The sequence below is a fragment of the Vespa velutina genome, chromosome 1 (genome assembly GCF_912470025.1).
Source record: "Vespa velutina chromosome 1, iVesVel2.1, whole genome shotgun sequence".
Classification (NCBI taxonomy): domain Eukaryota; kingdom Metazoa; phylum Arthropoda; class Insecta; order Hymenoptera; family Vespidae; genus Vespa; species Vespa velutina.
Genome location: NC_062188.1, coordinates 8235559 through 8260927, shown reverse-complemented (window position 1 = coordinate 8260927; position 25369 = coordinate 8235559). Strand labels below are relative to the sequence as shown.

Genomic DNA, 25369 nt, shown 5'->3' with positions numbered 1-25369 from the left:
TAATACGTTCGTAACCGTTATATTCTATTATACTCGTACCTTAATCCTTTGAGTGCCAGAGATATTTTGTATTAAAGTCAATCGTTATTTTTAGTACTCTTCGACATATTGAACAATATGATTGTGACAATGCATAGAATTATTTTTAAATCGCAAACAATTTTTGCTTATCAAGTTCATTGTAACTAATTTGACGAGAGCGCTTTTGGCATTTTCAATTCATATTTGTTGTTTACATTTGATTTTAATTATTATTTGTTTACATTTGATATTTAATTCACTCATTTAAGCTCTAACCAATTAGATTAAAATTTTTTATTAGCGAAAATTATAAGTCCCTAACGAAATATATTATTTGAGTCAATCAATAATAAAATGCATCACTATAGAAAATATGTAATTTATATCGCTAAAGATAATGTATAATTATTTTTTTTTTTTCATATCTAAATTAGCTGTAATGGTGCGAAGGGATATTTAAAATAGAATAAATTCTTAGTATTGATTTTATTGAAAAATAATTGCATTATAGTTGCGATTCCTTCAACTTTTCCGTCCATTCACTCTTGATAGTGTTCGTTAGGAACTATCTGACGACTGAAATCCAAAAGCCTGCTATTTTTTGCTTTGTGTCAACAAACCTTCGACTACAACATGATTTTTTGATTTTTTGAAATTCATTATGTCGTATGAGTGTGCGTTGAAAATTTTGTTAAATGTACACTCTTAAAAAAATTATCTATTATATATTTCTAAAGTTTATTTTTTCTTCTAGTGGTAATTTTATCATTACCGGATTGTTGTTTTTAGCATAGATCAGTAGATCATTCATAAATGCAAACTCATAATGATTTTTGGTAGCTTTCAGATCATACATTTGTAATAAGTTACACATAAAGATATTAAATAAAATGGGTGAATTTACTTTTTTTTACCCTGTGGTAATCTATTTGGTATTGCAAATGATGCGTTTGATTATGTACTTCTGATTGCAATATACATTTTTTTTTTTCGTGAAGCATGCTTTAAATCATTTTAGTTAAATGTTATAGAAACTGATTTTTTATTTATTTAAAGAATAAAATTTTAAATTAGATTGTCAAAGAATTCTTTAAGTTGATTGACTTTTAACTCACTTTAAGGTACTTAAGTCCTCAGATTAACTTGTAAGTGCTACAGAAGGTAATTGCAAATGTTTTTTATTGCTTAAAGATGGTATTGATAAAGAAGTTCTATCTATCGAGCTGGAATATAAATTTTTGTTCGAGAAACATTGTACTTGTACCGCAAGAGATTGTTGCATATGTTTATATACATGATTCGTTAAAATGGAGACAAACATAATCAACCAATGTAGTAGCCAACATGGCAACCAGCATGACAGCTGAAGAAAATATGTGGGGAGTTTCGTCTCGAAGTATGAAAAGTTTGTTTCAAAGTGCAGTTGTGTGCATATAGACTGAAAGTGATCTAATATGCGAAAACGATATCAAGGATTGCGTGAAGACACATGAGTGAAAAAGAGAAAGGAAATCGAAGGAAAGAGAATGGTATCAAAGATAGATAGATGTAAAATTTTCCTTGAAGAAGGTAAAAAAAGTGGAGGATAGAGATAGTGGTTGAAAGTTAGGGGTGCAGATGGAGGATATTGGGTACAGAATGCTGACTGGTAGCATCCCGTAGCAAAATTTCTTGAAGGACATTTGGAACCATCCAATGAAACCGAAGCAACGAGAAAAGATAGAGAAAAGGATCCAAAAGCAAAAGAAACGAAAATGTAGCATATGAACTTCCATATCCCGTTTCTTATTTTTAATTGTATATTAATATTTCTTTATTGTTTTTTTTTTCTAAATCAACATTAATGAATTTGAAGAGCAAATAATGAAAAAAAAAAGCAATTATATAAGCAAATACACTGAAAATGTCTTACATCTACAATAATTTATAAAATAGTTTCTTAGTTAATTACAATAGGTAGATAAAATTTGAAATTAAAAAGTCAATGTTTTCATCAATAAAAGTAGCCATGTTATATGATTCATTCTATATAATTATCATTTATTTTAATAAGGTAAGCGAATCGTGCGTCTTCGGTCATTTTCATATATTATTGTAAAATTTCTCCTTATTTTGATATTTGATTCGTCATATTTGATATTATATTAAAATTTTCTTCTATGGAAGTACATTATGAGAAACAACAATCTACAAAAAGCATTATTCGTTCGATTGATAATTGATCGACATATAACCACTAACGATTCGTTTATTGTAAATACAGATGCTTTCGGATGGTATTTAATAGATGGATACAATATTCTCAATAGATAAATCGTATATTCAAGAATTGTTGAATGATCATCATATTTCACTACCGATTCTTTAGGTGGCGCTTTTGTATAAATGCAATGTGGGGACTTTTAATATTTCAAATATATGAAGAGTGTTCGAAAATAAATCTTTTTAACAAAATAAATTATATTTATTAACTACAATAATTATAATAATACTTTTTTTCTTTAGACGATTAAACCATTCTTTCTCGATTCATCGTTATCACTAGATAATTCTCTTTTTGATTAAAAAAATACCTCTCGCTTGGTATTGGCGAGTCGGCTGACCAATCGGGTTGTAGCATTTTAGATAGATTCCCGAAGCATCAAAACAGTATGAAAATGCAACCTACGAATCGCGATTGTAAGATCGATGGAGATTAATGAAGAATATTTGAATGTGTTTTGTAAAATATTGAACTAATATGTTAATAAAATAAAGACCATTACACTCAAAATTCTATAAGGATGTAAAATGTAAGCATAAGGAAATTGACCAATTTGGATCGAGTATTAAACGTAACCCTTCTACATTTGTCCATAAAATTAAAACGTAATGTCTAAAAATTTTTGTCTTCTGGACAACCTATGACAAGTCATCACAGAGTACGCGCTTTAGTTTTAAATTAAACAACAAAAACTAGTGAGGTTATGTGTTCACGTTATTTACTTAAAGAAATGAGTAATCATGATCATTATTATAATATGTTTGATAACTTTAAAAATAAAGTTTAATTAAAAAAAAAAAAAAAAAAAAAAGAAAATACTAACCCAATACCTTAGTTAAAAATGATATATTTTACAACATGAAATACTTGTTAAATGTAAATGATTGTGATGTATATTTAAATAGATTTCATATTAATGTAAAATCCGTAATTCAATACAAAATTGTTAGTAAATTATAAAAGAGAAGCTTATTTATTGTATGGTGGAATGGCAAATTTCATTACATTTCTATACTAAATCTTTGTAAATGGGAGGAAATATTTTCTCGTTTGTTATTGGTTGAATTTTACGTTTTAGATAGACTGTGTCTCATGAATTATTTATTTTACATCTTAAGTTTATGGCTTAAATTCTTGCAGGATTTTGTATGATAGCCTTAATCGAAAACTCAATAAAATGATTTTGAAACTTATAGTCTTGTTTTTTTGATAAATACAATATGATCTGATTCAAACGAGTAGAACCTCTGTGAATTTCAACAAAGTTTAATTTTGCTGAAATTTGTATTGTTGATCATTTTATGACATATCGTAAATAGAAAAGATATTTTTCGATTATTCGCATCAGAATACATAATCAGATAAAATAGTTCTATTGATAATTGGTTAATATAAATGTCTCTACCTTATGCTTATTCAATGATGACTATGACTTCACCTGGCATTCGTTGATTTCATAAAAATTTAGATGCGATTGTACTTCAATATGGCGAATCGCGACAAAGGACGCAATAAGTGGGGAGGATTTTCACAAGGTACTTTAAGAGAAATAACATTTTCACGGGATTGTGCCAAAATTATATGGTGATTTTGTAAGCCAAATTCATAAATAAATAGTTATAGGGCCTGTGAGTCTTCAGCAATTTCCGCTGGATAAACCTATAAAGCTAACCTCAACCAAACAAGCTAACCTAAAAATACAGAAGGCATTGTAATATGTAGTAGTTTACAAACATTTATTTCTGCTAAAATAAAACGCGCTAATATCTTTAATTATTTGTAAAGTATATCTCGTTGCTATATAAGTGCTTTGAGTTTACGTGAATTATGTAATGATTTTTCAATATTCAAATATTAATTTCTAATTACTGTCAAGGATGTCAACAGGCCTTACTATGTATCGTATTATTATTGTATCCTATCGCCAGTATTTTTATCTTAAAACTTGCACGTAAATACAAATGTTTTACAATAGGCATATGAATTCTAAAGATGATAATGCAATTACAAAGAATTCATTTCATCTTCTATAATAAATGGAATGTTTATGCTATGAACTAATATATTTGATTATAATAATCATTCTAACTAAATTTTTAAACAGTATCAATCAATTTGTTTGCTACTTACTATATGTATCTAATAAAATACTGAATTATTACAGATATATAACGTTACATTATAATAAATAATATTTTCTTATTTGTATTGTATAGTTAAAAGTTAGTTGCTTACAAGTAAAATTAATAATCATCAGTACATATTTTAGTAAATTTTGATAATGTACTGTATATTTTCAGATAGTATACAAAGTTCCACATTGGAAAAAGAAAGATCAGTAGGAATGCGTGGAGGGTGCAATAGAGCACCACAAGCTTTGTATAGACCAGGGAGTGGTCCACTTCGGAAATCAGAGAAGTCAGCTGATGACTTCGATCATGAAAATAATTCACAAATAAAATCAAAACCAACATCCGTCCAACATCGTTTAAAGCAATCACAGTCCAATAGATGCAGTCAAATGTACCACAGTCCACCATCATCTTATGCAGAAAATCTAAATGAGAAATTGAATGATATGCATATTAATCTTAAAAATGATGATAATAGTGATCAAGCACAAGATTCTTTTAAAAGTAACTATGGTGGAGATCTAAGAAGAAAAAGCAGGAAACCAGAACAGCAACTGTACGTACCTAAGAAAGTGAAGGAAGCATTGGCTGAACAGGATGTAGCAAATAGGTGATCTTTATTATTATCAGTATAAAGCTAGCATTTGTTTAGGAAAAGGGTAATTAATGGAAATTATTAGTATATAGAAAAGGATTATGTTGATTTTTTATATCTACATATATAATGGAATATAAATCAAACCTACAAATTTAAGTATAATTCTAAGCGTGATACATTTTTTGTTGCTTTTAAAATGTCAGATTATCCCTTTTATTTTACATTAAACTTCTTTCTGCATTATTAGGTTTGATCGTGATCATGAAAGAGAGGAAAGTGAAGATTGCGATTCTCATTCCAATCGTAGTTATAAAGGTCATAGACATCGTAATCGTTCAGGTGGTTGCAGTGGAAGAGATGAACATGGCAAACGATTTTTGGGTAATCGCAGGAATCGTCATACTAATGAAAATGAAGAGAGTTGGAGATCAGATTCTCCATTATCTACTAAAAATTATGGTAATAGACGAGATAATCCACGAGAAATTAGACAGGTTAGGAAATTTATAATTTGCTCCTCTGCTATATTGTAATTACTTAGAATTACTATATTAGATTTTACTTAATTGTAGTCCAAATGTTTGTTATGATTAGGGTTCAGAACCTCTTTTTGTAACACCGAACAACCCAAATGATTTTTCTCGCACTCGAGATACACGTAGTGTAGAACCTGCTGGACATCCTGAAAAATTTCAGGGTAAACCACCTTCAGGCAAAAAAAGTGGTTCTAACAAATTGGACTCTTTACCACCACGTTTGCAAAAGAAATATTTGATCGACAATGGTTTAGCACTACCTAACAGTTCTTTTGCTTCTACAATTGAGGAGTCTTGGAATGGCACAACTGTAATGTTTTAAATAAACTCAATATATTCATTAGATAATTTTATAGATAATTTGTTTTAATTATTAGTATTACTTTATGTTTTATGATATACCATAATAGGGTTCATCAGTTTATTATCCACCTGCAATTCAACATTCACAAACTATGCAAAACTTGCCACCTTCTGGTCCATTACCACCTCAACCTTGTTGGTCTAATACTGTACCTGTACGAAGTAGGGGTAGAGGTAGACTTAGACCAGAAGAAATAGAAGGTCCAACTAATGTGTTTAGACCTGTTACTCCGGATCAGTATTCGGCTCCAAGTTCAAGATCTCATACTCCCAGTCAGGAATATACAAATAGGTGAAGTATTATCCATAAAATACTGATATGTCAACATGATTTTATAACATTTCTTCTATTTAAAAAAAAAAAATATATATATATATATATATGTATGTATGTATATATGAATAATAACAATTAATAGGTCTTATGATCGTCGTGGTAGTAATAGTACTATGTATACAAGCATGGAAAGTTTAAGTCGTGCTGATAGTGTAATGTTGCCACCACCAATGTCTATTATATCTAGTTCAAATAGATGTCAGATTTCATCTGAAGAACAACATCATAGTGCATCGCCTCCAATTTCTTCACAGCATCGTACTTATAATACGTAAGATTTAAGCCAAATTAATTAGGATACAGAGATTTATTTTATTATAGCTAAATTATAAATCCTTTTTCTTATAAAGACAAAGAGTAAACAATTCAAATGAAGGTAAATCTATGGAAAAACAACGTAGTCAACAAATATTAAGTCCATCAAAAAGTGAATCATTTAGTATGTTACCTGATATAGCATCAGAACGCACTCTTGTAAGTATCAAGCTGAGCTGATAATCTAGTTTAAATAATTTATATTATACAAAAATTACTTCAATATGTATTTACAGGATTGGAGTGAAGAAGTTGAATTAAATGAAAAATTAGAAGCACAATACCTGAGCCGTAGTTCGTCTGTACAAAGTTTACACGAAAGTGTAAGTTTATCTGGATCTCAATCAAAAAGAGAGAGTCACAAGCGAGGAAAAAAAAAGCGTGATAAGAAACCTGCAGTTGATCAGTAAATAGATACTAATGCATAGTTACTATTTGACTTTGCATTATTTAGTAAATTATTTTTTGTTTATATTCTTTTAATAATATAACTATTTTACATTTTCTTTAAGGAATAATAGTTCAGAAAAAACACGTGTAAATAGCCGTGATCGTCAAAATAATCAGCAAAATAGAGAAAATGACAGTTATAACAATAATCAGAAAAATAGCAATAATAACAAAAGATATGATCATAGAAGACATCGTAATATAATTCAACGTAGTCGTGAATCTAGTAAGGACAGAAATTATCGTAGTAGCAGTCGACATTACGAAGAACTGCATAGACCAAGGTGAATAATATTAATTATTTTACTATATTCTCCTTATACATATGTCCACATACACATAAAAGTATGCAATGCATTTTTAAATTTGCCCGATTTAGACCAGCAGATCGGCATTTAGATGAAAATTGGAGAACTGGACGGAAAATGTCTGTATGCGATTCGGATGAGGGAAGACAAACTCCTAAAGTATCTTCTCACATTATCCCTACTCCATTATCAAATGCAAATTCAAATACAACAATACGACAAGTATCCCCTACAGGATATACAAATATTCAAGCACCAGGGGTTTTAGTTTTACCAGAAACCAATCAATCGCCACCTAGCCATACTGTTTCTCGACAAGGAATTCAACAGCAAAGAATATTGTTTGATCCTAATAATCCCAATAAACCTATAGTTGTTACTTCTCCTGGTAGTAGAGCTATTTCGCAAAGGTAATTACATTATGATTTCGGTATTTCTATGGTTAAATGACTGTTATCATAAATTTATCATATTTAATCTCAGAGAGAATCAAACGTCATCTCAAACTACCAGTATTCCTGTATTTCAATCTCATACGGGTATAGCATCTTATCATAATAATTTTCATGGAGCACCATTAGATGGAGTACCTTCGTCATATACGACAGATCAATTTGGCAATATGAGACCTTCTTGGTATGATCCTTGTTCAGAAAGGTAAGTTATAGCAAACACGAATCAATATATTTTTATTTTAAATAGTTTTAATATTTATGTGATAATATTTTGGTGTGATTAACAGTTTCCGATCTACAAAAAATCCTTGCCTTTTGCTGGACATAGGCCGAGCAGACTTAGAATTACAATGGATGTTAAGTTCTGGTGGTTTCACAACAAATTGGGAGAGGGTGTCCTATATAAGACACTTTCTTCAGGATAGCTTGCAAACATTGCTTAAGACTGATATCAAGTTCTGCCAAGCCGAGAATGTTGAACAACACTTTTGGAAAATATTGTTTTATAACATGATTGAAATATTAAGAAAAGGAATGTCCAAAGAGAACCCAGAAAGCAAAGAGTATTACAAAAAAACGATGCTAAGTATAATTGACGAGGGTACTATATACTTGGAAAATTTAATTACAGTACTTGAAAATACGTATGACTTCAAGATACAAGCATTTCTTGCATCATCCACGCTACCTAAAGGTCTTGGAATCTTAGGTTTAGCTTTAGTGAGCGCACAAAAAATATTTCTATTTCTGGGTGATTTAGCAAGGTATAGAGAACAAGCAAATGAAACTACAAATTACGGAAAATCAAGACAGTATGTATATAAATGTTATTTAATATTTATGAAAGATATACAAGTGCAAGGTTTGATTTTTTTCTAATTTATTTATTTAAAGGTGGTATTCAAAAGCACAACAAATCAATCCAAAGAATGGAAGACCTTATAATCAACTTGCTTTATTGGCACATTATGCCGTATGTAACATTCTACCATATGATAGAATAAAAATTATAGCTTTGCTTCTATTTAATTTTATATATATTTTTTTTTTCCAGAAACGAAAATTGGACGCAGTATATTATTATATGCGATCGCTTATGGCATCTAATCCTTTTCATTCTGCTAGGGAAAGTTTGCTAGCACTTTTTGATGAAAATAGAAAAAAGGTATGGTCATAAGACATTTAAAACATGTTTCGTATTGTTTGTGATGATACTAACGTCAATATTTTAATTTTGTTTTGCTGCCAGTATCTACATTATGTAAGTAAATTTCGATACTTGGTGTGAGTCCCTAAATATCATACATTACCACGGCCAGAGCTTTAGTAGATATTTTCATTCTACAACTTCTTTTTTTGTGCACTTTCCAGTTTTTATGCGAATATTTCTATGCACTACCGACAACTTTCATTTGTAGAATAATAATTTATTCGAAAAGAAATTTATTCGGAAAGAAATTATAAAAAATATATTCGTAAGAGTATCTGGAGTAATTAAACTTGTAGTAGATTTGAGGTGCAATGGTCTAATGCACTTTTCTTTTCTTTTTTCACAAAACAATTCATGTATCTTTTTTAGTTGCTGCTGCACTACGACACAACATATCGGCATGCATCCTTCTTCTAGTCGTAGGAAGCTATTATTTAATTAAAAGATACAAGTAGTTAACAGTGAGACTATTAAGTTTTACTTAGGAAGTTACAATATTTGTATCTTTTAAAAGTTTGTAATTGAGAGATTAAGATTTCTAATTAAAAAAAAGGATATTTATTTTTTACTACTCCTAATTTATTATCTTTCAATTACAAGATGCATCACATTGTTCATAACTTGAATTAACGAAACAAAACTTACGTACTTATGATTAATGCAATTTTAACAGTACGAATCTACGGAACGTAAACGCAAGGAAGAGAGAGAATGGAAGGAAAGAGCCAGGATGAAAGAAAAAGAAGGAGCAAATAGCATTGGAGGAGGATTAAGACGAGAAATATGGATTCATCCAGGTGGCAAAAGAGTTAGGCGTACAACTACGGCAGCTAGTACTACTGATTCAAGATTGGCACAAAGTGATTTAGAAGAATTAGCACAATTGACGAGTGTTGAGGTAAGTTAATAAATATATTGAATTATTATTATTAATTTTATTATTTTAATTTATTAATTGTTTACATACTACTTACGTTATTTTGTAATTTAATAAAGCACAATTGCATATAATTATCACTAAAAAATATATATAATAAAAATATCAATTTACAATAAAAATGTTTATTTTGTTAACAGGTGAATAAACGTTTTGTTACATCCTATCTCCATGTGCATGGGAAGTTGATCACCAAAATAGGGTAAGTATTATCAACATTTATATATCCAATTTATATATCCATTTTATATCCAAGTTATAGTTTATTAGTATTTCTCTTGGTCTTTATTTATTAGGTGGACCGGAAAGTAATGTCGTTTCTGCGCATGTCGATATTTGATTGTGATTAAAAATAAAAACTTGTTAAAAATTTATTCGTTTGAATTTAATTCAAGAAAGCGACATTACTTTCCGGTCCACCTAATAGATATGGAGAAATATCTTAAAGATATCTATTACTTACGTGTGTGTGTGTGTGTGTGTGTGTGTTGCGTGCGTGCTTTTATTTTCTCAAATAGAAGTAACGGGATAGTCGACAAAAAATTATTCATAATAAATTTATTCACAAAAGACTTAGCAGGTAAGAATGTTGAATAGTTTAAAGACACATTTGCAAATTTACGTAAATGAAATACACAGGATTTCAAAGACTAAATAGATTGTTCAGTTAACAGCCAACGCGCGTCAGCATATGTGATATGAAACTTCTTGCATATATACTTTACTTTAAGATATTTTCTCAAATAGATGAATGAGTTAGTTATTATAACTGTTAGGTGTTAGAATGCAAATATTCGTAGAGAGATAAAAGAAATATTTTAGTACTGCTTGAAGAAACACCAGATAATTTGTTTTCTTCTATTATCAAGTTCAAGGAGTTATGGACTTGGTCGTTTTAAATATTAGTTTTTGTAGACATTTAAAATAGGAGTATAAACTATAATGTACATACTAATGACATATAGATCTACATACGAATGGTTATTCGATAAATTATTGTTCGATAGTAGCATACGTTAGATCAATAAAGATAATGTTTAAGCGATAATCTATTATGCAATAAGGAGGAATTTACGTTTCATAGAATCATCCAAGTTAAACTTGGCTATAATTTATCATTTGTTATAGCATAGAATTATATTACCCATTGCCTCACGGTAATAGCTGTTCCAAAGGATTTCGATTTTAGTTTATATCAATAATTTATCAACAAAATTAGGAAATCACAAAAAAATTATTTTACTTCAACGAATAGGTATCTCATGTTCTAACGATTCTTTATTATTTTGTTGATGTAGTGACGTAACTTCTTTTGTGTAGAGTTCAACATACCATATCGGATAAAGGGTTCCGAGTTCCCGAGACAGTCTCGCAAGCTCGTGACAAAGGATGTATGTATTTAGACTCGGTAGATGATCATAGAAACAGTTACCTGTTTTGTGTAATTACGTTCTAAAAGAAATTATAGAAGTTAATACGAAAAATAAAAAGAAATAAAAATTAGTGGTGTAGATGTGATAATATTTCTATGAAATTTGGAAATGAATATTCGTTAAATTTTCACATAGAACTCGACTCAGGAGAAATTTTCGTCGCTGGATTATCGAGCATTGTGACCTTAGTCTTTTGAGTTTACTTTCACTTCATTCTATTACACGTTGCGTTTTTGTTATGATCTTGCACTTGAAAATGTGTTCTCTCTCAGGAAGCCTCTCACTGCATAAGGATATTCTTTCTATACGATTACATAAGTGTTTAATTCCTCGTTGAATTGATTTTATTCTACTACTATTTCTCAATTTAATTTGCTAAATTTGTTTTTTCACTTTCTAAAGTTTCGGATTATGTCTGGGTTGCATTATCTTCTTTCGTCAAAGAGGAAGACTTTCGTATCTTATATTTTTTATCATCGTACAAATGAAGATGATGATTTAGATTAATAAAATACTTCAAGTTCATGATATTAAGAGCAGGTGCGGAGCGATAACTGGCAAGTTGTATTCAAGGAGCATATTTTAGTTGCAGTTGAAGGGCTTATAGCGATCGTATATGCCAAAGATGAAAAGGGCTGGCGTGTGAGCCCTTCCTTTGGTGGTTGTTCGATGGTGCGCTTGACTGCCTGCCCGACTGCCCGATATTTGCATCTCGTAAAGACTGTGTAGGTTAGTCCTTTTCTCTTCTCCCTATTCACTTACGACATATCGAATAACAGAATAACGAAAAGTCAGCTTCTTGCTTCCATCTCTCTTTCCCTCTCTTCCGCATGTTTACTGGATGTGACGTTCGCAATAAGCTATATTCAGTACCTTTTGTTCGGTAGCCACCTTGCCGACTACTACTAACCGATCAACCCAACCGTCGTCTCATCGACGAGTATTCAGATGCACTTGACGTTCTGATAAAGATGTCTCTCTCAGTCGGCGTGAAATTGGAAACCCTTTGAATATGCGTACGGACAAAGATCTCGTTGATTCCCTGGTCTATTGCTTCGAATCGACCAGTTCGAATTAATTCGTATCGGAGAGAGAGGAATATCGTCGACATGTCGAACAATGTCGTAACGAGAATGGTAATCATCGTTATATCGGTAATCGAAGAATGCAAGTACATACATATATGCAGTTCAACCGTCTGAAAATTGTTAATAACAGCAGACTTGTCAGGAAAGTGTTAATTGATGATCTCCTCCTGGCGCCAGGACTCGATTATCCCGACAAAAACGTTTTTGCCAAGGTTGTCGGATAATCGTGTAGTCTAACCTTGTGCCCGCAGACTATATCTTTTTTTACTTTAGATAGAGCGACGTCATTCCCGTCAACAGGGTAACCTTTTTTATTATTTACAAAGTGAAACATTCTCAACTCTTTTATTTGATATTTATTTTTAAGATGAATTCCCTTATGTATAGACGAGAGTATGCTTAACTTCTTTAGCCTATGCTTGCTAGCTGAGTAGTATCGAATGAACATTTCGTTGTAAATTAAAAAGTATCGTCTGGTTTTATACGAGAGATACTAAAATACGAGAATCTTACTCGTTTTCGTTACCTCTTGTGGCAACTGATATTCCGCGATATATCAAGATATAATAGCAATTGCTTTCTACCAACTAGCAAACGTTATCGCGTCTATATACTACGATCTATAAGTTACAGGATGCTTATTTTTTTGTGAGATGCATTTTACATATTCAAAAATTTATATATAATCTCAGCTTTATTTAAACAGTAATTTTAAGGCTGCATGTGCACTGTTGACCAATCATCGGTGACCAGATCGACAGAAGATCACAAAATTAGATGATCAAATTTGACAACTCGAATTTGTCAGTATCATAATGTCTGGTCTCAGTGGCGAATTTACATATAAACAGTGGAGGTAGTTGTCTTGGCCCCTTGGAGGCTGTATTCACCAATGTCTGGTCTCAATTTTTGTAGAGAAATTGCTTGTAATGCGAACGCGTGGATTTAATTCAATGTTGTCCCAAAAGTTTTTTCGCTATCTACATGCAGCTACTTTATCTGGCAGTGTTTAAAAACAAAAGAAATTTTATTTTAGAATATTTCACTGGTTGCAGCAATCAGCGAGTCATACGAGCAATCCACGGACGACTCGTTTAGTCGTTATATTTTTTGGTCGTTCGTCGATCCGGTTGCCGGGGACTGATCGATAATGTGTATGCAGTCTTAGATACACATTTGACATATCTACTATTTATCGGTATTGATCTGTATACTAAAAATAAATATCAAACTATGCTTGATATACATTTTTGAATAAACCAGGAATGGAGATCCTTAGTGAGATTGACCGAATCTCAGGGTTCTATTAGCAAGAGAATAAGGGTTGGTTAGTTCCAACGTAACATCCTGGGCGGCGTTTCCTTTCTTGTTAGTAACTTTACTCATGGTATGATCAGCAACTGGAACGGACAAGCGGAGGAACGTAGACGAAGTTTTCAATTTACTCGGAAGGCTCCGCACGCTCGCTCACAACATAATTGGTTCTACGATCAGGAAGTAAAGAAAGAAGAGGGAGTAGGAAGAAGAGAGAAGGAGGATAAGGAGGAGGAGGTGGTTTGCTCCCGCGACCTGTAGAATACACTTACGATCTATAATTGGAATTGTTACTGAACTGGTGCCATTGGTTAGGCGGTTGTTACCATGTTGTACGTGCATCGTATGGACTTACCTACAGGTCTCTTTGCGGTCGAGAAAGAGAGAGGTAGAAAGAACATATATGTGCAAGTGGAAAGGTGGAAAGAAGCGGGTGGCTTTCCGCGCTCGATCACTACATGCTCTTCGTTCGCATCTCACCAGCTTTTGCCGTGTCCATCCATTGCTGCTGTTATTATTGCTGTTATCGTAATAGATTTGATTCATTACCGGTTGGTCGACTGTGTTTCATTGTGTTGGGATTTTTTTCGTTCGACGTTTTTACAAGGTTCATTTGCAAGACAATCTTCTTTGTGTATTGTCAAAAAAGGTTGTATTATGATTAGATATCTTTACGAGCATCTATTTGAGTTAATAGAGAAAAATAGAATTATCAAAAATTTTCTTATTAAGCGCATATATTAGAAAAGAAGAAAATGAAATGGTTGAAATCATTCGTTGCGAATACATGCGAGATGGATTCTCTTATTCGCGCTACTCGAGGAAGAGCGAAAGGAGTTGAAAAAAGAAAGAGGGAGATAAAAAGGCAAGAAGAACGGCAGAGTGAAGAACCGAACGAAAGAGACAGTGCGCGTGCGCGTTACATATACAGACACAGGAAGTTAAGGAGTACGAGTGTAAGCTACGGCATAAGGCCTCGGCTGGTAACACACATAGCTTTCTGATGGTCGTTTACCCGCAGCCGTCGTGTGACGACCCCGCCCGCTTCAAGGACACCCTCGGACACCGCAGCCGGACCAGTACCCGAGCGTCTTCAACGAACGACCGCGCTATGCATCTTCCTATAAGACCATCTGAATTTCTCTTCACCATTCGACAGACTTTGATCGACTTCATCGAATTACTTTACTTATCGAATTGATTCTGTTGTCAACGTTACATCTTCTGATACAGACGCATGTGTATTCCTTTTCGAGTCTACTTAAGTTATCAAGTAAAAATATTTTGTAACTTTCTAGTATCTAGGTATAGGAAAGTTTCATCCTAGTATACCTAGGCTGTCAAGGTGATTTTGTATAAATCGATGCATATATTTAGATACTTTTCTCGAGAACATAGATACATGAAATTTTCTTGAAAATGTTAGGAAAAATGAACATTTTAAATGAAATCCTGGATCATCGTTAACTTTAGTGGTACAGTAGTTGTTATTCTATTTTCGAAGAGAAAACACTCTAGAATAAAAATCATAGATAAAATAAAAAATACTTTATGACAATTAAATAAAATTTAATTCATGATTTTCTTATTTTTTGTTTGAAAATAATTTATTGTTCATATAGGATTTTAATATTTATAAATATTCTTATATTTTTCCATATGCACTTTATACAAATTTTTCAGGAGCTAGTCTACCGTTTAAATGGAGAATTAGGTGTTTTCTGATTTTATTGTAAGTGTTTCACAAGTGTCACTTAGAACCAACATGCAACCAATTATTGAACTACGGCATATTTTGATAGTTAACGTTAAAACGCCTTGTATGTATAATGTACATTTAATCTTTCACCTTTAAACCGAAAGATTTTTCGTTCTTGTCAAACAAATTGTACTAATATTATTAATCGATCATAATTATCGTGCTACGATTGGAAAAATTTCTTTTCTCTCTCTCTCTCTCTTTCTCTCTCTTTCTCTCTCTCTCTCTCTCTTTTTCTCTCTCTCTCTCTTTCTCTTTTTCTCTTTTTCTCTTTTCCACTTAGGAAGAGAAGAGTTCGAGTTTCAGTGGATTCTCTCAAGGGGAAAGCGCAGAAGTAATTCTTGGTATATACGATCCTTCTTTGAAATTACCCTCGCAAACGTACCGAGTTATTTCCGTCCAAGATCTTAATTAACAATCGCATCCCATGTTAAGCGTAAAACAAAAGTACCAGAATACCGAAGAAATTTAATATCCAGAAATGCCATGACATGAGCCTACCTCTATTACTCCTTTTTTATCATAAAGCGAAAGCACTGTCATTGAGTTTGTCTTCGCTAATATAAATGAAGGATGTTTCGACAATTCTCTGTTAAACCCTAACACGTGATTTACCTCAAATATATGATGGTAATGCTACTTTATCATGAGTAAAATATCGTCGAAAAATCGATGAAGATTGTCGTAACTGTCATCTCAATTTATCGCAGAACATTTAGTAGTTCGATGACAAACAATCGAAATTGTAAACGAAGTAGGTAGAAGGTGACGAAATGAAAATATTCGGAATCTTTTTTGTAATTTTTCCGAAGAAGGATGCTCTTTGTTATCAAATATTTTCCCAAATATGAAATCTTTTATGAATAATAATCGAATAATCGGAGAATTCTCTGTTATTTTCGTAATAAAAGAAAGAAAAAATATGAAAGAATGAAGAAAGAACGATAAAGAGCAAACTATAATCACTCGTTGATTTATGTTCCATCAAAATTATGCGTATAAAATGAAAGTTATAAATTTCTTAAAGTTGTCTGGTTCAAGATTAAAGGAAGACAGATGCTTTTTTTCGCAGTAGGCGTGTCTTTTATTTAAAGGAATTCGATGAACCAGTTCAACTGGTTTGTTTTCTTTTTTGATAGTTTTAATTTCGGAAAGGTTCATCCTATTTGGCGATAATATATATATATATATATATATATATATATATATATATATATATATATATATATATATTATATTTGGCGATAGTAAAATATTTGCCGATATTTGATCGAAAAATCTTTCTATTTAGAATGATTTTTGTTTGATAGAGTACTGGAAGCAAATTATTCTTACAATTAATCAAACACTAAATTTCGGCAATTATTTTTCACGAGATACTATAAAGAAGAATATTATATACTCTATCGCGAAATCAAGTTGTTAAAACAATGTTCTCTACGTTGATATTAATGTGTTAAATGTTAACTTTGATTCGAGTAAAATCCACGCTCAAAGTTAACATTTAATTTTTTATTACTGAACATTTATTGCTTTATCAAGCGTACTTTTTCACTCGTTGTGAAGTGTCTAGAAATGCGTCAACATTGTAAATGTGAATTAAGTTATGATAATGAGCAAATAATTGTACCCATTGCTTCCACATGTTGGTATTCATGACTTTGTCCGAGATAGACTGAAGATCTTGAATCTTAAGTCATCTCTTGAAGCATTCTTGCGATGCTCGGAGCTACATTCAAGCATATCCATTTAAAAACTTTAATGCATTCGCAATAAGATAAATAGACAACGACGTTAAAATTATATTTGTCTACGTTTAATTAAACGAATAAATAATTTTTTAATATAAATATTTTAATCTATGGTTCATTGAATGATTAAACAAAACACTGTATGTTCACTGTTTGAATGTACAGATATATCATGCCGATTAATTTCCAAAGATCCTAATAGATTAATATTCTATTAATTGCAACATCCGATGGGCTTCTTATCTCTGATGTTGTTCATGCGGGATAAAAGATTTATGATTAATGTCATTAATAATAAGAGTAATAATATTAATAACAACCTTAACGACATGTCTCGTTTGCAATTTTCGGTTGATAGCTGGGATAGTGCAAACAGAAGGTTGTACCTCTACGTGATTACTACGGGCGTCTATCCGTGGATAGACAGCACGTTTTCTAGATTTTGTAATTTAGATAAAATAACCTGAATTATCATTCAACTTCGAGTCGATGTTGATGTACGATCCTTGCTATTAAATCGATCATGTCATATAAATCATTATACATGATGATGGAGAAATCAAACACTGAAGACATTATAAATCTTGGCTAGAGATTTTATCAAAGTGGTTATTTATAGTCACGAGATGATTTTATAGGGCATCCTTCGTTCTCTCACAATAGCAAATCTTTTAGAATTACATCCTTAAAAGTTGTCGGCATCTCTTGATCTTGATCTTCCTTTCGTTATATTTTCGTTATATTTTATATTTTCAATGTCAGCGTCCGAACACATTTTTTAGAACGTTCTTTTTTTTGGGCGGATCATCATAAGGAATCCTCTTTATCTTGTTTCGCGACGTCTTCAGGCGCGAAAAATAATCTCCTTTAGGTCTAAAAATATACGGTATTATTGGCCGTCCACTTTGCCGATCTTTTTTTTTATCGTCCACTCTTTCAAACGGTAGGCGGTCCTGGACCGTGAATAAAACCACGAAGTACAAATCGCGTCTGATCCTGGATAACGAGTTCTAGATTCTAACGACCTGCGATCCTCATGTTGAGGCTAACATATGCATATATACGAATTAACTAATGACGAAAGTAAATCGATTATTATTTTTAATATTTTAATTTATTTGTAGAGTGTATATATTTAATTTTTAATATTTAATTAAAAAAAAAAAAATAGTGATAAAAATGTAGAAAATAGTACTCGTACGATATATGTTACTCAGATTGTTATTAAAGTGGTAATCATACTCAAATTTTTATAAAAATGATAAAATATGGTATTATATTTCTTCTTTTTTATTCTAAACAATAATTTGTTGATTTCCATATCATTTTAACACACATTCGGAAAAAGAATCAGCTTCGAACACTACTATTCTCGGTGGGGTCTCTCGGTGTGGGGTACTGTGCGGTAGCGTTGGCATCCTGACCCTGAGATCCTAGCTACACGACGACCTTAGCGTGGTAAGGTGATTTCCTGATGTTCGGTGTTCGCCTCCTCCCGATGTTCTCAGTTTCGTATTGAGAAATGGTCGATGAAATAGCAGTAGGAGGAAAGACAGTAGTCTCAAAAGATTTATAGTATTTGAAAATCGATCGCCGAGTGCGAGTAAATCCCTATCAAAAATGTTTTCTATTAATTTCCATTGATTATGTGTTCACAAAGATTATTAGCAAAATTGTAGAAGTTAGTAAATGCATTTGCAATCTTTCAATCAAAAATGACGAAGTCTGCTTCGTTGTCGTGAGACTGGTGTAAACGCGAAGAGTAGTATCGTAGAGGGATGTATCTATGGAGAGAAGAGACGAGGAGACTAAGAAAAAAGAAGAAGACGATGAAGCTGGAAACTTAATGCTCGTGGTACCGCAGCCACGCCGTCGCTATATCGTCGAGGAATGGTTATAGTGCCCGGCCCACGCAATCCGTGGGTCATGGACCATGATCTATGGAACACGCCGGAATGCCCCGTTATGCGCTAAAGTGCAAACTTGTTAGTCATAGAGTTACTCGGTGTCGATGGGACTACGAGGGCTGCCGTGGGGGCTGCTTGATGCCGATGGTCCGCATCGGCGGTGTGACTGGCCGAAGAAAATGCATGAACCAGGCTGTCCTCTTTCTCTTTTTCTTCCTCTATCTTTATCTCTATTTCTATATCTATCTCTATCACTATCTCTATACCTATCTCTATCCTTCTTTTCTTTCCCTTTCTTGTGTGTGCATTTATGTGTGCACACGACTGCTCGTTGCAACTCCGTGACATGGCGACCGTGAATCCTGGCCATATGCCGTTATGCCCTAAAGTGCAATTCTCTTTCTCCTTTTACTGGTTCCACCTCCTTCTTTTACACTCCCTCATCTCCGTAGCCTCCGGGTGTCATCGGACTTCTTTGTAACTCGCTCCTCTCTTCCTCTATTAAGCTAATTGTGCGCGAACATAAGACATTTCAGTACAATATTGAAGAACGATTAGAGATGCTTATGTTTTTAATAATATCGATAATCACGATGACGTCGGCGAAACAGTGATAAAAACCTTTGTCCGTGATCATAGAGTACGGTTATAGAGTATTGGGTTTATAACCACGAGCCGTTTAATAATAGAATCATTTGTCATTCGTGCACTCGTTGATTCAAAACTCTATCCACTGTAACAGTCCTAAGCTTTTCATCCTAATGGAAATGAAAAAATAGATAGTAGAAAGAAATCAAGTCAAAGTCAATTTAAAGGAACGATAGTCTTCATAAAAACTGGCGCTAACCTTTCCTCGTGCTCAAAAAAACTTGACACCTATCTTTTTCTGGATAGTCATATGATCCAGTTGATAGTCGAGTTACCACGAGAGCAACCTTAATAAGACTTTGTAAATTGCTTTAGACGTAAGATAATTGCTTTTTTAGTGATCATAAGAGCGTCATAAACTTAATCGAATTGCCGCAGATACGAGGAAACATGTTTTTAGTGTGCATCAACACACGACACTGTTATTCAGACACATAATCTAAATATCAAATCGTTATCCTTTTTCGATCGATTATATTTTTTATATTATTGATCATAAGTTTTGGAATTCCACAATATTCCCAAGGACTAATAATGGCGTTACGTGAGCTAATATAGTAGGATAAATGTTGAACGTTTTCTCGGATACTGCTCAACTACTTTCACGATCTAAACCTCGTATCTATAAAAATACGAGTTGAAACGATCGCATCGAATGTCTCTATCGATGCTTCATTTCAGACTCTATATCCTGAAAGCCGTAATTTCGAGATTACGAAAGGATGATAATCGTACTTGGTCAATGATATTCTTCAATGAGAATACCATAAAAGTCGTTTATTTTTGTCTTCTTCTCTACGAATGTAGATCTTTTGCTTGAGACTATACGGTTTGTTGTAAGCTTTTACGTTTCGATTTTCTTACATCGAATTGTTCCAAGTCAAGTTCGAGTTCCAGCTCGTTTTGGTCATACAGAAGTGAGTAAGATTTCGTTATCGTAATCGTGAAATTACATCGCGAAGTTAGATAACGGAATTTCCTATCCGATCGCGGTTTTTTTGGTAGATAGAATCGAGCTAGAAAGCTCGTTCCCTTGCATTTTCTCTCGTGAAATGAGACAGAGATTGGGAGTAAGTCCCCCGCTTGGTGAAATAAACCAGACGACCGAACGATTGTGCAAGAAGCGTGCGTGTTTTGCCAATAGTAGTAAAATAAACTTATTACCGCAAAGACGTGTAAACACGTAACTGGATATACTAGGAAGAGAATCCAAGCGGTCGATTAAATGGTTGCTCCTTCCATCCAATGACGGGGCATTCGAAAATGAAATAAATAAGGCCAGGCAATCGGGACACAACCAGTTTCGCAGTTCCATTGCGATGCTATCTTGAAATTGGAATATTCTTGGAACTAAGTGCGGATTGTTAATAAAGAAGTAGGCTTTACTACCGAGAACTCCAATCGAATATCGAAGAGGAGAAGGTTGTCTTCTCCTTCTTCTCCTGTTATTTGTTTTCTATACAATTATCCAAGAATTTTCCTTTTTAATTTCAAGCAAATGAGGCTAATCGAAAAGTTACAGATTTATTAGGAGCACGGTCTTTCATTTAGCCTCTCTTCATTCGAGGATGCTACTCTATCAGTAACGGTGTTTGACGAATATAAAATGACCGTTAAATCGGACAACCGTGTGAATGCATCTTGATCAATGCCTCCGGCCTATAGCGAGAGTATCTAATTTCAGTAGTCGCGTTATTCGTGGGATAGCAACGGCGTTAACCGCTTCTACAACGATCTAAGCATGCTTGGCGCACTTGGTAATCGTCGGCTTCGTTTCAGCGATTGGAGGCTGATTACCAGTGGTCGACCTCAAACGTCTTTATATGCTTCAACTCCAGTTTTAACTCTCTCTTCTCATCTAGAATAGGTGCTAGAAGAATCGTATACAAGCATGATCGAGGAAGGGAGGTCCTCAAGGGAGCTCCGATCTTTCATAAGAAAAAGATACCAATACAAACTCTTCTTGGTTCACGGGAAAGGTCCCCTCGACGAAGTATCTGCTGTGGAAAGGCACGGGGACGTTTCTTTACGGTCTGATCGAGAATCCTCCGTCGGTTAACGGTACGTCGACACGTCGCACGACCAATCGCCGAGAGGTCGAAACGACAAGAGAGAGAGAGAGAGAGAAAGAGAGAGAGAGAGAGAGAGAGAGAGAGAGAGAGAGGAGAGGGTTATGGAAAGAAATAAAAAAGGAAGGAAGATGAAGTTCTTTGCCCTATTAACACACACACATACACACGGAGAATACACTAGCTTATACGATGTAGCTTGGTCAGGTACCCCGAGTAGATATCATTCTGATCTTTAAACAGTGTCATTGCCTGGCTTGGTGCACGCGTTAATACAAGAAAGGTAGGGGTGCAGAGGAAAGGCTTACGTCACAAGCTCCCTGGATTACAACGGCCGAATGAGATGTTACGTACCGTAAATTTGCCATTATGCTATGTTGTATTATAAAGACCGAATAAGAATAAGAAAGAAGAAGAAGAGGAAAAAAAGAAGAAGAGACAAGAAGGAAGAAGAAAGACTGTGGGAAGATAACAAGTTCCTAGGAAGAAACCAGTCGTCGATTCTTTTCCATCTTTATGAGGATTTTATTTTGGATTAAGTCTGCGGAGCACTCCTTTGCTCTCCTTTTTTATCATTTCAACCCGCTAAAGCGGTAACATTAAGCTCGCTATCGTTGATAACGATAGGCTTATTGTTTTACTGATTACGATTTCTAGCAGATTCCTTTTCACTTTCAAAGAGATATTATTTTTATCTTCGCTTCTGAGAAGATTATCGGGAATACAAGGTGGTATTTTTTTCACTCTAGATCGGTCTTGTGTCATTAATAGGAAAATGTTACAAGGGGATTTTAATTTGTAGTTTTGTTTTTCTTTTCTTTTCTTTTCTTTTCTTTTTTTTTTTTTTTTTTTTTTTTTCTTTTTTTTTTGATGTGTCAAATATCTTGACGACGTAATGGTCTTAAGAGAACTTCTAATCGTTCAATAAGGTGGAGAGACTACGAAGTTTCTTATCTCAAGACACACCCACTTAAGGAGCTACCGTTACTAATCACTGCCCACGCGTACTGCACTCTTCGCGTTCTTAAAATATATTACACGCGATGTGACTAGCGTTTAGGAGTTGCCTATAGCGAAATTTTATATTCCGAGCCGATCTTTTCAGATATGGACGATACCATTACAGGTTATATACCGATAATTAGTATTGAGATTTCCTTTTGAAGCTCTCCCCATGATGAAATCAATATCGACATTGTTCTCGTACCAAAACGTGGAATGGAACGCCCATCCTTTCATTTTTATTCAAGGATACAAAGAGAACGATTAACCGATCACCGGATGGAATATGCGTTACGTACCTTTTCATTGGCAATATCCAAGAGGAAACATAAAGTATAGTGAATTTATGTCAAATAAAGATCATAAACTGAGATGAAGTCTCATTGCATTCGAGTTACAAGTATATTCTTCGATAGAGTTACTATTAAAGAGAAGATAATCATTGATAACTTCTAAAGATCAATAAGATAATAATCGTCTTATTCGATATGAGAAAATATTGATATTGCATGGATGTTGAGCATTCGGATGTAAACCGAAAAATTAATTGTTCTCTTGAGCGAAAGAGTACAAAAGATTTTCATTCTCTTTCTTTTTTTCTTTTTTTCTTTCCTTTTTCTTCTTTTTTTTTTCTTTTTTTTTCTTTTTTTTTTTTTACAAAGGATTCATTTTGATATTCGCAAAAGATCGTATAGATACGATAAGTGCTATCAAAGGAGCAGTATATCTGATTGGAATTTTTCGACTGACTATGAGAAGCGTCTCTTAATATTCAACGCATTAACCAGTCCACCAGTGGTAACTCGTTTGCTCGTTTACTCTCTAGTTGGTATATCCTTTTAGCATTATTACCGTGCATGTTCGTACTTCACGTTGTTGCTCCTCCTTAGCTTACCAATATGCAGTTACGGAAAGTAGAAGAACAGACAAGTTCATGGAGATCGGCATATTAATAAGGAAACTCTTGATGCAATTCTCTCTTTCTCAATTTTTTCTACGCCCTTCTCATATTCTTCTCATCTCTAGTTTATAATATATGTATTTGTGTGTGTGTGTGTATATGTGTGTGTGTGTGCGCGCGCGCGCGCGCGTGTGTGTATTATGTTTTAACACTGGTTCTTGCCATTATTTAGATTATAAAAGAACTAGTAAGAGATAGAAATAAAAAACGATGGAGAACGAAGGAGAAAAGATGAGAAAAGTTAGAAGATTAAAAAAGGTAATAGGATTAGTACAAGGTAATCTTTTTAATGGGAAATATATATAAAATTTTTACAGGAATTAGCAATATTTTTAACGGTCGATTAACTGTTTAAGTGGCAGGAGATCTCAGAAAAATTTTGTTGAGAAGTAACAAGTGGGCGTGATAATGCTTGATTCAATGTATTTCAAGCGCACCGTTAATTGCATAAAGCGGTCCGATACTCCAACACATTTCCACATAAAATATGAAATACAGCATCAATAGCCTGGCTATATATTACAAACGTCTGGCATTTAAATAGTTAACACTTTTTGTGCGGGACGCTTTTTGTGCGGGGCATATGAACTTTGGTTGGAAACGGGCACTTTTCGCGGTCATTCATCATTTAATATACGTTCCCTTGATAATATCTTGCCACGAAAAGATATTACCTTATCAAATACTATTTTATTCAAATTAACAAAAACAATCTTTTATGTATGATTAAAAATTCTTTTACTTAAGATTATTCTATTAGTATTTTAAAAAATAAGGTAACATACAATATTGCACAAAACAATGTATTTAAAATTCACAAATTACAAAACATTGCCGTACGAATGTTGTGTATTTGTTACACTCATAGATCCTGCAAAGAATTAGCCTATCTCAATTAATATTTGTTTTGTTTATGATATACTTTCCCATCAAAAGAAGCATTATACCACTTAGGTTTCGACAGTTTACTTAATTGTGTAAGGTAGTTTTTTCTTGTTTGCATTTCTCCTCAAAAAGTTTTCAAAAAGTCAAATCTCAATGACATATTGAATCTTACATTAAATTTTTTCTTGTAGTATATCTAACATTTTATTATATTATATTTTATTACATATACAACAAATTTTCACGTGATAAAACCGCTCATATTTTCTAGACGACTTCATTTATTTATATGGTAGAAGAAATGACTGACTTGACCCAGGGTCTTTGATATACATCATATAATTTACCTAACGGGTAATATAAATAAATATGTTAAGAGACCTTTGCTGGTAAACAGATGTATTTCCCAGTTCAATAGTCTCACATTTCTACATTGGCCAACAATGGTCGGATCAAACACGGTAGGTAGTTTAATCAATGAAGATTAATAGTGTTAGTATTAAGTTGATTTTAAGATATATTTGACGGATCTAACGAGTCAAAGGCGGGCGAAGTTTGATCACAATTATTCGAGTGTCTCGCACGAGAGATTACAAAGGTAGTATCACTATTTTCATGTCTTAGACT

At 33.1% G+C, this 25369-nt stretch overlaps 1 protein-coding gene across 6 annotated transcripts in view; it reads left to right on the top strand.

Annotated features, from left to right (window-relative positions):
• The first annotated feature begins 3683 nt into the window (after positions 1-3683).
• Positions 3684-25369, top strand: part of LOC124953915 (telomerase-binding protein EST1A-like) — a 129532-nt gene continuing 107846 nt past the window's right edge. For 3 of the 6 annotated variants that reach the window (XM_047505992.1, XM_047505983.1, XM_047506027.1), the window contains exons 1-17: positions 3684-3819; positions 4585-5026; positions 5262-5508; positions 5609-5860; positions 5961-6205; positions 6333-6521; positions 6601-6724; positions 6802-6971; positions 7078-7299; positions 7395-7733; positions 7807-7980; positions 8066-8590; positions 8673-8751; positions 8833-8943; positions 9028-9039; positions 9662-9886; positions 10066-10127. In XM_047505992.1, the coding sequence (XP_047361948.1) occupies positions 3753-3819; positions 4585-5026; positions 5262-5508; positions 5609-5860; positions 5961-6205; positions 6333-6521; positions 6601-6724; positions 6802-6971; positions 7078-7299; positions 7395-7733; positions 7807-7980; positions 8066-8590; positions 8673-8751; positions 8833-8943; positions 9028-9039; positions 9662-9886; positions 10066-10127 (3485 nt within the window). In that variant the 5' untranslated portion in view covers positions 3684-3752. Of the gene's footprint in view, positions 3877-4584; positions 5027-5261; positions 5509-5608; positions 5861-5960; positions 6206-6332; positions 6522-6600; positions 6725-6801; positions 6972-7077; positions 7300-7394; positions 7734-7806; positions 7981-8065; positions 8591-8672; positions 8752-8832; positions 8944-9027; positions 9040-9661; positions 9887-10065; positions 10128-25369 lie in introns of all 6 variants that reach the window. The other 3 variants (XM_047506008.1, XM_047506018.1, XM_047505999.1) reach the window with 3 other exon arrangements.